Below are 17,258 nucleotides of genomic sequence, written 5' to 3'. Positions count from 1 at the left end.
AAGCGTCTATCAATTATAAATAAAAACTGGTGAAGCAAATATATTTGAACAAATATTAGCAACAGTCAGGCACGGATAGCAAACCGAGGGTTTCCCACTGACTTAGTGTTAACTTAGGTTTCCCACTAGTTTAGTTTTAACTCATTACCCGACTCTTTTCAAAACTACTTTAAAAAATGCAACAAAATTCACCACTTTACTGCTCGAAACTCGACCAACCTACATTACTATTATTATCGATACACAACCACAAAACTACAACGCTCAATAAAATACTCTGGCGCAAAAATTTGGAATAACATACCAGATGAAATTCACAAATCCTTCACAACTTTTAAAAGAATGTACAAAAAGAAAATTATTGACACATATTCGGCAAATGCTAAATTACTAATCTGACTTGCAATTGTAACACAGGCTACTACGTTGGCCTACCTGAATTATTTTAATTTCTTATCACCTTGGACAGCTTCACTGTTATTTATTTATTATTATGTCTTTTTCTCAATTAGCCGATTGTAATTAAGTTATCATTGATGAGTCAAGGGGTGGCTGCTTGACTTGAAGACCTTGAATGGTCACTTCGCAGCCTCCCGCTGTTGTGATGCTTTCATCATTTTCTTGTTTTTAATTGTAATCATTTCAACAGTTTTGCTATGTACATTGTGTTTTGACTTGTTGTGCATCTTTTTTCGCAGCAGCTAATAAACATCTATCTAATCTATCTTAGCGAAGTTAGCGTCATATTGTTGTCGTGAAACGTAACATGAATGCAGGTCAATGAAAAACGATTATTATCTTCTATGGGTTGACGTTTGGTTGTGTTTGTTGAGTTTGTTTCGTGTAGCTACCCAACTACCAAATCACTTTATTTTTACATTAATTCACGTCTGCCGATGTTCATGTTCAATCATTGTAAAAAAGAACTGATTTACTGTCTAGTAGGTTATAGTTTCTTGATTTTATTGTGTCACTTTCCTTACAATGGTTAGTGTACTGTGGTGGTCAGGCGAATTGAAATTTTACGAATTTTAATGATTAGGTTAAAAAGTTTGCGATAGAAATGTAACGTTGTTGGATAAAAAGTATCTGCACAAGTGCACAAGGTTTCGTTTTTTTTTTTTATAGACAACCACTGTCGACTAATGCTGTTCTTAAATGCATAAACTGGGAGGTGCAATTTGTTCGGTATATTTATGAGTTATATTTTCATGTTTTTTGTAGATGCCATTGAAGCAAGTGACACCAACTGCATGTCTTCTGTACACGCTGCCTCTAACTGCATCCCGGAACCTTGCAGGTGCCATGTGTATTTCAGTACATATAATAAGAATATCGGATTTAACTTATATATATATTGCATTTGATAACTCCAAACAACTAATCAGATGTATTATACTTTAAGTAATTATCTCCAAATAGGTTGTGGGGATTATAATATACATTAGGGTGCTGTAAAAAAATTGAATTTCAAAAAAGTAGTTCTAAACCGGTGGTCTAGAGTGTTAGTGCATTGTATAATTATAGTGACTAATGCTTTTTGTTTCATTTTTCTATTTGGATTATGATGATTATAAACATGGATTAAAATTAAATTATACTCGGGGACACTACACTACGTTTCACTAGCCGGGTGGAATTTGTAAGCTTGCTCTGGTCTAATGTGTTGATTCTGAACACATGTATGTTAAAGAAAGTAGCCTATTGATGGATATACAGGGTCATCAATATAATTAACGTTATAACTTCAAACAACTGTATTTAACAAATGGTAGACAATTTTTGAGTGATAAACATATAATATTAATTGTCAAATAAATAAATGTGTATGGCCGAAAACGTTCATATTTTATGTTCACTTTAATGTATTGTGTTAAATGCCGTGTGGTTGCTTGGTTTTATCTGTCTATGGTTGAAGAAAGTCACCTCTTGACCAAAATTGTATAAATAAATATGTCGGAAAAACAAGTTTTACTTAATGTGTCCGCCAATTACATCGATAACAGATTCGGAGACGCTTCGAAAAGGACCTGCAAGAGTCACAATTAACTCTTTGAGGTATTTTAGCTCATTCTTTTTTCAGATTAGCCTTCATCGCTTCCAAACTTTGGCGGTGTTTAGTCGAAACCTTGCTCTCCAGGTAAGACCAGATGCCAAAGTTTAGGGGGTTCAGGTCTGGAGATGAAGGAGGCCGTTCTTCCTTGGAAATGAAGAACGGCACATTGGCTGAAAACCAGTTTTGCGTTCTCTTAGCTCCATGTAAAGGGGCAGAATCTTCTTGGAATGACCAATTACGTTTTTTTAAGTGTTTCTTTGCCCAAGGCAACAATGAACCCTCAAGAATATTATATCTGTAGTTTTCTTGGTTCAATTTCACTCCTTGGTCCACAAAAATCAAGGACTCTTTTCTGATTCGTTGACTGCGGCCCACACCATCACTGATGCCGCCCCTTGTCTTGTTCCACATAACCATCTCTTGACCAAACACGATCATTCTGACTGTTAAAATGATGCTGGACATCAAATTTCTTCCCATCGCTGAACACCAGGTTTGGCAGCGTGCCTCCTCCATCAATGCGTGAGAGTAGAATTCTGGCTCTGGAGAGACATTTCTCAATGGTATTGGCATTTAACAACTGTTTCTTCATGTGTTTGAATGGGCTTATCTTCAAATCCTTCTTGAGAACTGTGAACACGGTTCCATAGGCCACGTTCGCCTCCTTAGTCAGTTTTGCATTGGATCTCTTGTAACGTTAATTATTGATGACCCTGTAGATGAAAAAAATTGTGGCAAGCTTCTTTATTCTTATAATTCTTTTTTAGAGATTCCGGCCACAAAAGAGCGCTTAAAAACCTATTGAATAAAGATGATGAAGAAGTTGTATCTCCCATTGGAAAAGAGAAGGTAGAATTTCTTGTATTTTAATCCATGCTTATTGCTTATACAGTATATAAACGTTTTCAGCTAATACTCACTGTACAAGTGTACATATTATGGTGATACATAAATTGATTTTTTTTTAAGTCAATAGGGCACCCTCTTGTATCGTGTCAATACCTGAAAGAATAATTCTGTCAAATTTTTAGAGCAGTTGAAAGCATTTTTAAGGTTGCTACCGACTTTGAAAGCTGCACATAATACACAAATGGGTCATTCCATGTCAACTCAACAGGGTATGCAAGCTCGACCCTCTTATAGTAGGGTCAATATGCTGACCAACCCAAAAAAAATTGCAAGAAAACGTTTTTTGATGTTTTTCAATAGTTTTCGGTTCAGAGAACAACATATCAAAAGTTTTCCAAAACTCGAGCGTCACAAAGGGTCTAAATATTACGTAATTCAAGATGGCCGCCATTTTACCGAATAGGTACCAAATCCAAAAAAACACTGATTCTTAACCAATAAAAATGGCAAATTTAACTATAAACTGCATTACCCCAGTAATCTTAACAGTTAACACCAGGGGTTCCCAACCTTTTTCACACCGTGGCCCCCTTTGAAAATTTTGAAAAATCAATGGCCCCCCTAGTTTTATCAATTTTTTGAAAAAATTAAGAAACGTCATTTCAATTAAAAAACTTGTTTATACAGAAACCGGTACTTAGAATGATAAAATGATATAAATACAACACACAATAAACATGATAATACATTAGGCTAATTAGTTATTATACGTATGCAGTTAATGTGATGGTTGAGCTTGTTTTTGCTGTGACATTTTCTTAATTTCTGGTTTGGTGGTGGAAAGAGCAAGCCGCATGTCATATTGAATATCCTTGTTGAAAACCCACAGATTTGGGTAAAATGTACTAGTATTTTTATTAAATTTTAATTTATTTTTTTTGTTATATAGTGTTGGAGTGGACTTAGAGATAATAAATTAAAAAAATTATTATTTTTCAAATGTTTCCAAGGCCCCCTTGAAATAGGCTCATGGCCCCCAGGTTGGGAACCCCTGGTTAACACAGTACTCTAACGTTCACTTTTGGCGTCATCTATTACATCATCATGACGTTTTCACCTATTTGGGCTACACGAATATTTACAATTTTAAAGTATTTGGAGATATAGTAAAAAAATACGTGTGTGAAAAATTGACTTACAGAAAACTTAATTAGTTTGCCTCATCTCCGATGACATGCCAATGTCTTCATTCATAGGTTGTTTATTCACACTTTTCCATCACTTAATACGTTCAAAGAAGACTTTTATATACCAGAATTCACGAAACTGTCTTATCAGGTTGAGTTATAAATCAGTAATCAGTATCTTTTAGAATGGGTGCATTGTTAATATTTGCACAGTTGCCGTCCTGGTAAGAACCACATGCCGTTGTACACTCAAGTCCATACTTCTTACAATCGCACCTGAGTGTATTGCACCCAGTTGAACAATTACAGTGAACCATTTTTAGTAGAACGTCAGGAGCAGGGTTTTTGTCCGTCATCACTGGTAATAGCTTATCCCCTTGAATTTTCCAAACCCATTTTTCAGCGTCCATTTGAGTACTTAGGCCCATCCATGCCATCACTTGCAAGTGGCAGCGTAATGAATGGTACTTCAATGCATATTCTGTTGGCGGCAACTGCTCAGGCGTAACAAATGTGCTTGATGTCACAACTTTTTTGCAAAGATAGCCATCATGTAATAATGCGAGCGAGTCAGATGTTGTCCCATTAAATAGTGATACTAAAGCCTTACATTCAGCACTTTCTACACCTTGTTCAGAGCGTGGTGCACAAAGAATATTTGAGCATCATCGCAATACAGAGTTTCCCTTGATAACTTTTTGAAACACTGATTTTTTTTCCAACACCAAAGATTCTGGAAAATGTATCACATTCTGTAAATGCATGAACAAACAACAGGTCAGTGCAGACCTAACTCCAAAGTAAATCTTTCAGAACTCTGATGTTGTGGATAGTTGGCTTCCCATTGTCTGATCGGAAGTGCAGATCTTTACAGTCTACATCACCATAGTAAAGAAGCAGAATGAGGAGATCTGTATCCGCTCCAATGAGCGTGGTGTTTCTCAGTTTAGATGGATCCACCGTTGCTCGTACTATGTCTACATCTGCATCCCCTTCTGCTTTCACAACATAACAGTCACACTATTTTAGTCGAGTTGATATCATATCAACGAATGACTGCTTGTTGGTATCATTCGACAGGAAGTCTTGCTTCACCCAACAAATTTGGTAGATTCGGTCACATTGACTTTCTAGCAGCAAATGTCTTCCGTCTTTGGTGTGCGTTATCCTTTGTACTGGGCCCTCCATATCCATCGCAAACGACAATTGCTTTACCATACAACTCAGTTGTGAAAGATACGTAATCATCCACAATTGAACTATATGTGCAATTGTGCATCCTTCTGTCCATTTCAGTCGATGTAAGAGAGGACCCCCATCTAGGACGTAGTGCTCTGTCTTTGATGCAGTCCGAAGAACAGCACTTTCCACAGAAGCGGCATAGTTCCGTATTGCTTCCAGCAGGGCAGGTTTGTCTGGCTTGCGTAATAGATTTTGAGCTTCAAACAAAGATGGTGAATATGGGCAGAGTTCGTACTGCATCACTTATTCACTTCATCCAAGCTTAGGTCTCCAGACTGCGACGCAACCATAAACCTCTGAAACAGGAGTGATGATTCTATCAATCGCTCATCTGCAACCTTGATTGCTTTCGCTGATGCCAATGTCTTCACCTTTGTGTTCCGTCTATGCGAATACGAAAATATCAACTGGCCATCCATTTTGGCAACAATTTCCAACAGCAAAAAGGTTGTGTACATTCACGTCAGCGCCAGCGTTCATCCCAGTAATGATATTGCGCAGTGTGATCTCATCTTTAAATGGGCTATAGAGTTCGAGTGTAGTAGCCAGTTTAGTCTGTTCTACTGTGTCCCTTGAAATTCTTGCTGAAGTTTCCTCTTTGGCTGTTCACTGCTTGTATATCTCATATCACAAAACTCTTGCATAGCACAGTAGGCAGATGATACAGGAGACGACATCGTCCAGATGGTCCGCTGATGTTCCGTCATTCCACTGCCTCGTGTAAGCCCCCCAGTACTTTTCAGTGATCTCATTAGCGTCTGTTTTATCACCAAGTCGCAACCTAGTCCAGCCCACAATTAGTTACTTCGCCGAATGACGTGGTATCCTTGTACGAACATCTGAAACACATCAAGGTGTTCAATCTCTAAGACAGTAATCGTTTGGAGATATAGGTAAGCTGACTTCAGATAATTTGGGTGACCGGCGGCAGCAAATATTGGCAGAGAATCGGATACGGCATGGAGATGCATTTCCCATGATCCAGTGCGATCAGCCTCGATAAGTTCTCGGACAATTCCCAACATCCGCTGATAGTTCAACCAAAGCTTGCTAGTTTTCGAAATTTCAGACAAATCGTATTTCTTTGCGGAAACTGAACAAGCAAGCATATCCGTGCACGCTGATCTGGATAATGTGGCGACATCTATAATACCTTCCTCAGTTGTATAATTGCTCAAGTTCAAGCAGGCAAATCTCAAACTCTGGGTCACATTCAATGATCTCTGAGACAATTTGGTTGGTGAGACACTATGGTCTACTAGGAGATATCCTCAAAGCGCACGTTGCACAGCCTTTCCCTTCATCATGTGTACCACAGCATTCTCGCCATAGATTGTTTCTAGCACTTCCTTCAGTCCACTTCCCTCCATCAATGTCCCGATGGCACCAAACAGAATCATCCTGAGTGTATGGAAACTACCAAGTAACAAGACAATTTCTTTTAGTGGACTTGAGTCTTCAACTTCGTTAACAATTTCAGAAGCCTTCTAAAACAATGGCTGATCAAAAGTTATAACAGGTGGAATGTTGTGCCTTGTTGCGAGCTTACAGATGAAGTCAAGTGTGGCTAGAATACATGTTTTGTCGCCGGGGTACATATCGATCATTGGTAGGAAGAGAACAGATGATTGACCTGGATGTTCACGCCTACTGTACATTGTGTTCATCACTCCTTAATAGCTAATCTTCTATAACATTATATAATTTCACATTTGCACAGAGTAGCTATCTGTCTTGTTCAACTTCACTAAATTACAAGTTTTGTTCCATATTTTAGTGTCTCAGACCTCTAAAAAGCAGTTTTTTGGAAATATTTCTATTTCTGAAGAAAATAGATAAGACTTTACTCTTACAACAGATAGAAACTTTGCCCTTTTGCATCTTTTAAGACCAGTTTCACCTTTCTATCATAATTGGTTCAAAAGTTACGGCAATTTTATGAAATTTGACCTTTCCGTGACCTTTATCGGCCCCGGGCTCGACCAGTTTAGCGGGCAACACCCCCAAACCAGTTTTAGGCCATTTGCCAGGCTTTTGGAGGGGAATTTTTTTATAAAAAATTTTTTTTCAGTCCACCCTAGTAACAATCGCTCAGTGAAACTGCTTGCTTAGAGGCGGCTATCTCTTACAGGCATCATGACATAATAATAACGTCATAATATTAATTGTACACAAACAAAATCTATCTATATTCTATTATGATGGAAAAATAACAACATTAGACACTTATTTTATAAATTCATTGTCAACAAATTATGGATAAACAGCTATGTTGGTTCACAATTGACAGTCCAGAGAGGTATTTTACCTGCAGTAGGCCACTTTTTGTGACGTCATATTTCAGACTTTGTGATGCTCAAATCTTGGAAAACTTTTCATATGTTGTTCTATTGAGGTTAAGCCAAGGGAAAAACCAATAAAACGCTTTCTTGCAATTTTTTTTGGGTCAGCCCATATATTTCCTATTTTGACCCTACTATTAGATTTTCTTGAAATTTACACTAAAGTTTCATATTGATGTATAATGAACACAAAAAAATGTCAGCTGATTATCTCAAGACGTTTAGAAATTACAGCCCTTCAAAGTCACCAAGGTCCCTCAAAATGCGTTCGCATGTAAATTTTCCTCCATGTTTGGGTCTTTATAACTTTTAATTTAAAGCATTTACAACGCTGAAATTTGGTATTCTGAGTAAGAAGCAGTCCTAGTTTTCATATCTACCACCAAAATTGCTAATTTCAAACTAGTTTTTGATATAGAACCTTTCAAAAATTCAAATTTTTTGCATTTAAAAAAAGTTGACATGGAGTGTGACCCATTTGTGTATTATGTGCAGCTTTCAAAGTCGGTAGCAACGTTAAACATGCTTTCGATTGCCCTAAAAATTTGACAGGATTATTTTTTTCAGGTATTGACACGATACAAGAGGGTGCCCCATTGAATTAAAAAAAATTTCAGTTTATGAATCACCCTAGTACATATTTGAATCAAAACCTTGTACAGCAAGTATTGTTTTAAGTTCAGGCCGTAACCCTAACAGTCGTAGGCATTTCTCTTTGGAGCAGCGTACCGTTCATAATCATGAGAGAAATCAAGTGCTATAGTCGAAGGGGCGCCACTCCGCAATATGAACGGAGTGCTTAATGCCAAACGCAAAAGCGAATTATAGCAAATACAGTAACTACTCTCAAAAAACTTTACAGACCGTTTCACCTTCACCTTTGGTGAGATCTTCTGTAAAAATCCTGTATATATATTTTAGTTACCTGTCGTTGAAACTGCAATTGCATATAATCTTGGAGATCTTGTTTGGTCGCATGTCCCAGGACATCCTTTATGGCCTTGCATGGTGCTAAACGACCCAATGCAGCCTATTTACACAAAAATGCAAGGTAAGGCTGTCAGTGTTGCACTGGGTACATTTATTATGTGTACGACAATGCAAACAGTTGGTTTAATTAATTGACTCTGTAGATACCTTGGTCATTTTCTGTCAAAACAATCCGGCCAAATAACCTAATTTCTCAGAATTATGTTTTTTGCAACTCTTTCTAGTGGACATTTTATGCTGAACACAGTAAAAAAATATAGTTTTCTTATGGGAACAATAGCTTTTTGACAAACATATGCAGACCTGTGTATTTTAGTTATTTGATAAACCAATTACCAGTACCATTTTTTTTGGCACATACAGTAAGTTGTTGGTGTTTTTATTGGTACTTAAGATGTGAGGATATTTTGTTGAAATTGAATTTTGGTTGTCTAAACACTCCTAATAATAAACTTTATTTCACTGGCATGTTTTTGCCAGATTCATCCATTATAATTACACATACCATTTTTGGTTTGCTACTATTCGAAAAATCCGGGTGGCCTAGTGACTCTTGATGCGATTGCCTTCACTCGTATTTTCCATTTCCTTCTATCCGTCACATCTTCTTCCTTCTATCCGACTTTGTCTGCCTCATTTTCCACCGGTTTCTTCCATGTTTTTTTTTTGGACGTCCCCGTTTCCTCTTTCTATCTACCTCTTAAGTCAAAGCCTTTTGAAGAAAACTTCCTTCCCCCTTCTTAGTACATGTCCGATGTCCATACCATCTTACTTTGATTGCCCTTGCAAGTTGTTCAATAGTCTCCCTCATCTCTGGCTTATCCATCAGTTTTTCAGTCTTTTTCTCCTTCATGATTTTTGCCCCACACAGTGCTCTTTCCACTCTTCTCAGAATTGCAAGTTCACTCTCTTTATCCATGTCTCGCTGCCGTACAATATTGCAGGCCGTGCACAACTCCGATAGACTTTTCCTTTTATTTTTTTCCTTATAACATTTCCTCACATTCCCTGAACTTTGCCCAACTAGCCTTGTCCTTCTTGTCACAGCTGCTTCGCATCCACCGCTTCCATTTATATGATCACTCAAATAACATCAATTAGTCACTATTTCAATTCCATGAGAGATACTTTCTTTGCAATCCTCAACTAAACTTTTCCTTCTTCACATTTTCCACAAACAAGACATTTTGCCTGTCTTGCTGTAGCTCTCCTCGTTATTAACACATCTTGCATGAACCCACCACACCCCTTGCATTAAATATCAAATTAACAAAATTGTTTTAAAACTTTGTTTCAAAACTGTACATCTCAAAATTTATTGTTTTTATTTTACTGCGTTCAATTTCTTTTTTGCTGTGTTCAACATAGAAGTTTCATTCCAAAAGGTAGCATCAAAATTGTAAGAGATTTGGTTGCTTCTTGTTTCAATCTATCTGGTTGCATTGACTTAAATTGAATGAAATGTTGTGTTAACCAATTGTTAAAATCTGTGGTTTATAAACGATATTCTTTGTGTTTTGTAGTTGTTGGCATGGTATCAAGTAGTAAACGCCTAAACGGGTATATTTATCATACTTTTCAGTTACTTTAGTTATCAGGATAGTGATAGAAGGGCGAATACAGCGTCGTGGGCTGGAACGTTTTCATACTCATGTACTCATCATTAGGTGGTGGTTGCAAATCAGCACGAGCTTATCACGTTCAGTTTTTGGGAGATAGCCCTGAGCATGGTTGGATTCGAGAAACGAAAGTGTTTCCATTTACGGGTCATGAAGATTATGAACGAATTGTGAAAGAGATTGCCGCCAAACACAAGAACACAGGAAAAGCTCCGCGTTTGGAAATTCCTTCTAGGTTAATTAGAAATGTTTTTATATTAATATTTATTGTGTGCTTACCATTCTTGCTGATTTTTGTAAACTGTTATTTTGTTGTGCATAATTTATGTGGTTAAAGCTCTTGAGTAAGCATCCATATCAGCTTTGATTAGGATACGTTTAGTTGATAAAAACACGCTTTTCTAGCAATGTTTCTTAAGAATTTTGTTTCGCGCGCATTGGTAATTTCTGACACTATTAGTGAAGTTTAATGACCTGCAGAATGAGCAAAATGGTTGAAATCTGGTAAAAAAAAGAAATAACAATAGAATTAGAATAACAATAATTCAATTGCACTGAAGATGAAAACAGTCTAGCTTCGAAACGTTTGCCAAACATGAGTTTAGTATTTACATTTTGAGTTGTTTATTTTTTGATAAGACGCTTATGTTTTGCAAAAATTTGCATGTAAATATCAATGAGGGGGAGATGTGTAAGTAGATTGTCCTTTACTATACATTTTTTTTAATCAAAAGAAGTAATATTCCAGCAAGAATATTTGAAACAATCGGAAATAAAATCTAGTTTAGTTCAATATCTTGGTTTTGAAAGGGCGATGCCTGATGTTAACAAGGAAAGCAAAGCTGTATTGCTTGCGTTGGAAGTAACAATAAAATCTACGGAATATATAAATTTTTGCGACTGAGGTGAATGATTCCAAAGTCTCATATCTTTCCTATTGATTGTTTATTCATTGATGTTGAATCAGTTGGAATTTTTTTTACATAGCCTACGGTAGGCTAATGTAAAAAAAAGCTAATATTATCAATAACGGAATATGATTGACCAAGTTTTTATTACTTTGATCAGGTTGGAAGATGACTGGGAATCAGGTGTGGAGGAAAGTATTGAAGCACTATTATACACAGCTGAAGAACGAATAAAGAAATTTGGATATCACTTTAAACCACACCTTGGAAAAATGTTGAAAACAAAGGTGTCTCGTCTTTTATTGACAATTTGTTATTTCAACAATCCATCCTCAGTCTTCGAAATTAGTGTCGGCAAGCGGCAATTGCCGACGCAGATGCATGAATGGCGCATTACCGTCGGCAATAAAAATGCCGAAGCCACACCAGCGCTTGTAAGGACCACAAGATTACAAAAAAAACTAATTTTTTTAGACTACTCCAGACTAGGATGTTGATTCCATCTATGGCTGGATGTTTTATTTGGGTTACGTCCTACTTCGCCGGCGCTTAGACACGTGCCCAGCTGGGAGAATCTTTTATAGAAATATCACCATATTTGCTTTGATTTAACGCCAGTAGACGTCAAATTACTGTAAGCATCTACTCCTTATTGCGCCTCGCTTTCCGTTATTTAGTCCAGCTGATACAGCATCTGATGATATCGATTCTGACTAGTTCTTTATCAAACAGACGTCGTGTTGCTCGCAGTGTCCCAATTGTGCCGAAACTATGTTAGCTTATACGTAAATCGAGGATTCCTTGTGAAATGCTTTAGAAATGTTACAACTTGGAGGTTTTGTATGCTTCGGTTAGCACCACGTGCGATAAGTGCAAAGTTCATTAGTATTAAATTCTACTCATTTGATACAAAGGTTGGGGTAGCACAGTTCATGGTTAGGAAACTGCAGTTGTGCCACAGCCCACAAGCTCACTGACGTTTATGTTGAAATACGGAGGTTTTAGGAAAAACATCATTTAAGTCTGGCAGGGTTGATCTCTAAGTGGTCAAAACTGGTTTTGACCACTAAGCGGTTTAAACCTGGTTTAACCGGTGAAAACTAGGTTTAAACTGGTCAAAACCCAGAAAAATATTTTTATGTAGTGAATGGTCGGCTACCTGGGCTATGGACTTGTTAATTCCAATTGTTCAATTGAGGTGTTCTACATAAAGTAGATAGGCATATGGCATCACAACTTGTTACTTTTCCGATAATCCTTTCTTGGCTTGACGACGACGTGTACTTTGCTTCAAAGAACGAATCATGAACTATCCTGTCTTTAATTTTTAAGGCATCTTAGAATATGCATTCGCATTGTTTTATTTTAACTGGATAAAATTTGATGGCAAATGTTTTTCATAAAAAAAAAAAAAAAAAAAATTGTTGGAATAAATTCTTGTACTTCAGTTGGCTGTGCAAATTGTTCATCGTTTTACTAAGCATTTTTTGGTTCATCAGAAACTTATTTTCAGAATTTGAATTTGCTCAATAATTAAAATAACCAACTGATTGAAATATCAAAAATAAACAGAGAAATAGAATATTTTTTGTTTCAAATCCAGCATTTAGGTTATTGTTGATCAAAACAAAATATAGTTGAACATCATTACCAAACATGGAGGGTAATATTTTTAATTCAATTGAAAAGCAACTTGATTCATACACTAAAGGGGTTTTGACCAGTAATGGGTGGTCAAAACTGTCCGGTTTAAACCTGGTTTTAACCGGGCGGTTTAAACTGCCTTGGTTTAAACCGATCAACCCTGAAGTCTGGTGTTGCCAATTTTAGACGATATTTCTATTATTACTTTCATGGACATGGTTCCTGAAACCATGCTACCTTTCAGCCATGATCGCAAATGGACAAGATAGAACATCACAAAATTATTCTGTTGACTACGTTTAACCAGCATTATTGTGATTTCACTTACGGAATTGTTGTGCTGTTTCACCAACTTCCTTAGGAAATAACAAATTGTCTCATTCGAAATCGTTCCCTCTGCTTGAATACTAAAACATTCGGCTAGATCTTGTTGTAGTTTTACTTTGCTAGTTTTTTTGGTAATATTTCATCATTGACATTCTGTACTACATTTAGATTCCTGGTAAAGAATGCCAAAGTGCTCTTGAAGAGGTTATATCATCTGACAATGATATTGAAGATATTTGTGAAGAGCACCTGCCTGTTTCAGAATGTCAAGCAATGAACTTTACTAACTCGCGCACTACACAAGTTGCTGATAATGCAACACCGTCTGATGAAGCTTCATCTGAAATGCAGTGCGTTCAAGTACCCAAGTGCAATTCTTCTGTTTCAGAAGAACGATCGAGTTTTTCTCAGCTTTGCAAAGAACTTACAACTAGTGCAGTATTGACAACCACGAGAAGTGGAGCAAAAAGTTCACATGCTGGTGCTGAATTAATTGATGCAGATCATGATATTTCTACAAGCGAAGGTGATGAATGCTTAGTATCACCAGGGAAGTCACATGAACATGAGTCACAACATAATGATGTAACCACCAAGTCAGTTGCAAAAGTACAATACTCTAATTTCGCTTCAGCGTATAATTATTCTTTTGAAGACTTAACTTCAGCCATCGATGAAATCATGTCCAGTTCTGATGTTCCACGGAGGTACACAGCTGTTAGCAGAAAATATAATTTACCTTTATCGACGTTACGTGATAATACATTAAAAAGCGAATTTGTGTATGCAGAGTATATCAATGATGGAATGACGCGGAAGGAACGTTTAAGTATTTTGAGAGAACAACATGATGTTTTGCGTACCCGTTGTCACAAATTCATATCTAATCCACTTGGTACTGTTTCTGGAAGAAAACTAGAACCTCCAAATTTTTTGCAAGTTTCTGAATTTGAACCTGATATCAGACCACACACGCAACCTCAATTGACACGAAAAAATTGCAGCATCGCTGCTGAAACAAAAAAAGCTGGCAACAGATATTCTCCGGCAAGAAATCATAATTATACTTTGGAAACTATCAAGCTTGCTGTGGCGGAAGCAATAGAAACAGGGAATACTTGGCATGTGGCTCAAAAATATGGGATTCCTGAATCCACACTTCGGTTTAAGGTCGCGCGTAGCACTGTGACCCAGCAAAGGAAACAAGATTTGCAAAAATATCAAGAAAACGGATATGGCTTACCTGAAATTGACTTAAACAATGCCATTAATAAAGCTGTTGATGACGGTTGCCTTAGATATGCTGCCAGAAAGTATTGGATTTCAGTGCCAAAGCTTAGACTTGCTGTTAGTGAAAGGAGAGATATTGTCTTACCTTGTCATCCATACAGGAGTTCGGGAGTAAGGAAACAGTCTAGTTTGGATAACGATTCACCACATGACATTAAAAATGCTATGGAAGAAACAGGTGACGTTGTTCGGCTAGCAAATCCCAATCTTGAAGTCTGTAGTTTAAAGTCATCCTCAACTGGTCCATTTAGCCCAGGAGTCAGAGAAAACCTTAAGCTTCCTACTTTTTTTCAAAGTTCTCAATCAAAACCTCGTATTAGACGACGACATAAGCGATCTCATTTTGCACGAAGAAATCGTACTTTTGGTGCTGAAGCGAAGAAAGCTGGAAACATATTTACTCCAGCAAGAAATTATATCTACAGTATGGAAACTATAAGGCTTGCTGTGGCGGAAGCTGTAGAAAAAGGAAAGATTTACCCTGTAGCACGAAAATATGGGATACCTGTGACCACACTTCGAGGTAAAGTCTCGCGGCTCGCACTTTCGCAGAAAAGAAAAGAAAATCTACAGAAGAAGGAAGTACATGGTTTGTCTGAAAACGATTTGGAAAATGCCGTCAATAAAGCTATTGAGGATGGTTGTCTTGAACACGCTGCAAATAGATTTTTCATATCTGTGCCAGTTCTTAGAGATATAGTCAAAGCAAAGAAAAATATTATTTTGCCTTGCAAAAAAAATCAGACGTTGTCAGTGAAGAAACAAGTTTGTCTAGATAACAACTCAACACAGGACATCAGTGATAATGTGGAGGAAGCTGAATCAGGTGACATTGTTGGACCGGCTCCTCCCAATCCAAATGCGACATCTCTGATGTCGAAAGAATTTCTTGGTTTTCGAGATAAAACTGAAGATGCGATCTTGCAAGTTAGTCCGAATGAAGAAAATGCTGTTGTCTATGCCTTAAATATTCTGTTTTCATGGAATTGGCGATTAACTCATGACCAAATCAAGTCTTGTGTATCCCAGTATCTCAACGAGTGCACTGCTCATACACTCAAAAACGACTCTGTTTCAGATATTTGGTTGAAGTTGTTCTTGCAAAAGAATGATTTGTTGCCTTGTTTGGAGGACGAAACAGTTGAGTTAAAACCAAATCCTTTAAAAATGTTTTGTTTCTTTAATAAATTGAAACGACACATTCAGTTACTGGAAGACAATCCCGACAGTATCTATATGATTCATGAATTTGTGCTACAACCTCCGAATGAAGTTTATAAAGTGCGTGTGCTTGCTGCAGTGAATGCCGTCGGAAGAAAATATCCTCCTCTCATGGTATTCAAAGGGACCAGCCTTTGGTGCTGCAGTCCAAACTGTTATCCTGGAGCACAGTTTGCTGCATCTTCTTCAGGAAAAATGACAAATCTTATCTGGAGAGAGTGGTACACCACGTTTTGTACATCTGGCAAAGCACCACCCCAGTTACTGCTTTATGACGGCGATACCACTTCAGTCCCACTAGAGTTTGTGCGGATACTACGTGAAGCCAACACTCCTATGTTGAAGTTGCCTTATTCCACCAGTGTATCTTTTCCACTGCCGTATGCAGAAGCCATCAATAAAGTGAGTTTCGAATTTAGAAATGCTGAAAGCACCAACTCTCGTTCTGATGTAATTGAATCTGTCAGCAAGTTATGGAGAAGTTGCTTCAATCCTAAAGAAATAAAGGCTGCTTTTGAAAACAGTGGAATTTATCCTTTTGACCGTGAAAAGTTTCCATTTGAAGCATCTTGTGACAAAGCAAATAACAAAATCCAAAACAGCACAAATCCAGATCAGAATACAGGTGAGTTACGTGGCTAGTTGGGACGGCTGAAGACGATTTTTTTCTTTGATTTTCTTCTTTCTTTTCTTTGAAAAAACAAAAGAAACAAAAGTGAACTGAAACTAAACTTAAAAGAAATCAAAACGTTTTGTCTCTTGGGATGTAAATTCTTTCAATTTTATTTTTAACTGGAAACGACAACACATTTGAACCTCCAAATGCAGAAAGTTATTATTACAATTTTAACTTGGCAGCTCTCAGTCACCACATTATGTAAAGCATTATCAACTATTCAAATCAAGCTTTAACATCAAAATATTAAAAAAAAATTGTAAGCGCATATTTTCAATAATTTGATAGCCTTCGTTTCGGATTTTTTTCCTCTGAAGAATTTTTTTTGTCTCATTTCAAACTGTCATAATTTAGAGTTATTTCAATTAAAATTATCTTACATTAATCCGCCAACAAAAAGAAATACGCTCTACTTGTTTATACAAATTACTGAAGTTGCACTGTCGTCATGGGATGCTAGGTTTCTACTTTTTGTGAAAAATGTTTGCATTTCACGCAGTAAAAAGTGGCCGTGCCAACAAGCTGAAGAAGAAAGACATGCTTGCTGCATTTATGGAGCCGGATTTGACACCAAACAAGGAACTGTTTAAATTTTACTGTGAAAAGCGCCGAGGACCAGTAAGTTGTATGGTTCAGTTAACTTCATTAACTAAACGTTTCGGAGGATCTTCCATATGAGACCACTTGTGTTGTAATCTCTCTCGACTTGCCTTACTCAAACTTGTTCATGCTGTAATCCCATCTTAGCTAATACATTTTTATTCGTCCGCAACAGGCCTTGACAACGTTCGAACTGGTGGCCTGACTAAAGGCCGATGTTATTTCGATTTGGAACTCTAAGCTAAATTTTCTTTATATTCCCTTTGAGATGATAGTTTTGAGAATACAAATTGCCAAAGTGTGATCA

At 37.1% G+C, this 17,258-nt stretch overlaps 1 protein-coding gene across 2 annotated transcripts in view; it reads left to right on the top strand.

The window, feature by feature from the left end:
• The window catches only part of LOC145767328 (uncharacterized), a 79,298-nt gene that overhangs the window by 57,507 nt on the left and 4,533 nt on the right, over nt 1–17,258 (top strand). For both annotated transcript variants that reach the window (XM_082579129.1, XM_082579130.1), the window contains 7 exons: nt 1,225–1,300; nt 2,824–2,905; nt 8,598–8,727; nt 10,334–10,520; nt 11,354–11,480; nt 13,333–16,300; nt 16,851–16,969. In XM_082579129.1, coding sequence (XP_082435255.1) covers nt 1,225–1,300; nt 2,824–2,905; nt 8,598–8,727; nt 10,334–10,520; nt 11,354–11,480; nt 13,333–16,300; nt 16,851–16,969 — 3,689 coding nt within the window. The remainder of the gene's footprint in view (nt 1–1,224; nt 1,301–2,823; nt 2,906–8,597; nt 8,728–10,333; nt 10,521–11,353; nt 11,481–13,332; nt 16,301–16,850; nt 16,970–17,258) is intronic.

This window comes from Aplidium turbinatum, chromosome 3 (assembly GCF_918807975.1).
Source record: "Aplidium turbinatum chromosome 3, kaAplTurb1.1, whole genome shotgun sequence".
Lineage (NCBI taxonomy): Eukaryota > Metazoa > Chordata > Ascidiacea > Aplousobranchia > Polyclinidae > Aplidium > Aplidium turbinatum.
The sequence above is the reverse complement of the archived record's forward strand: the minus strand, read 5'-3'. Positions and strand labels throughout refer to the sequence as shown.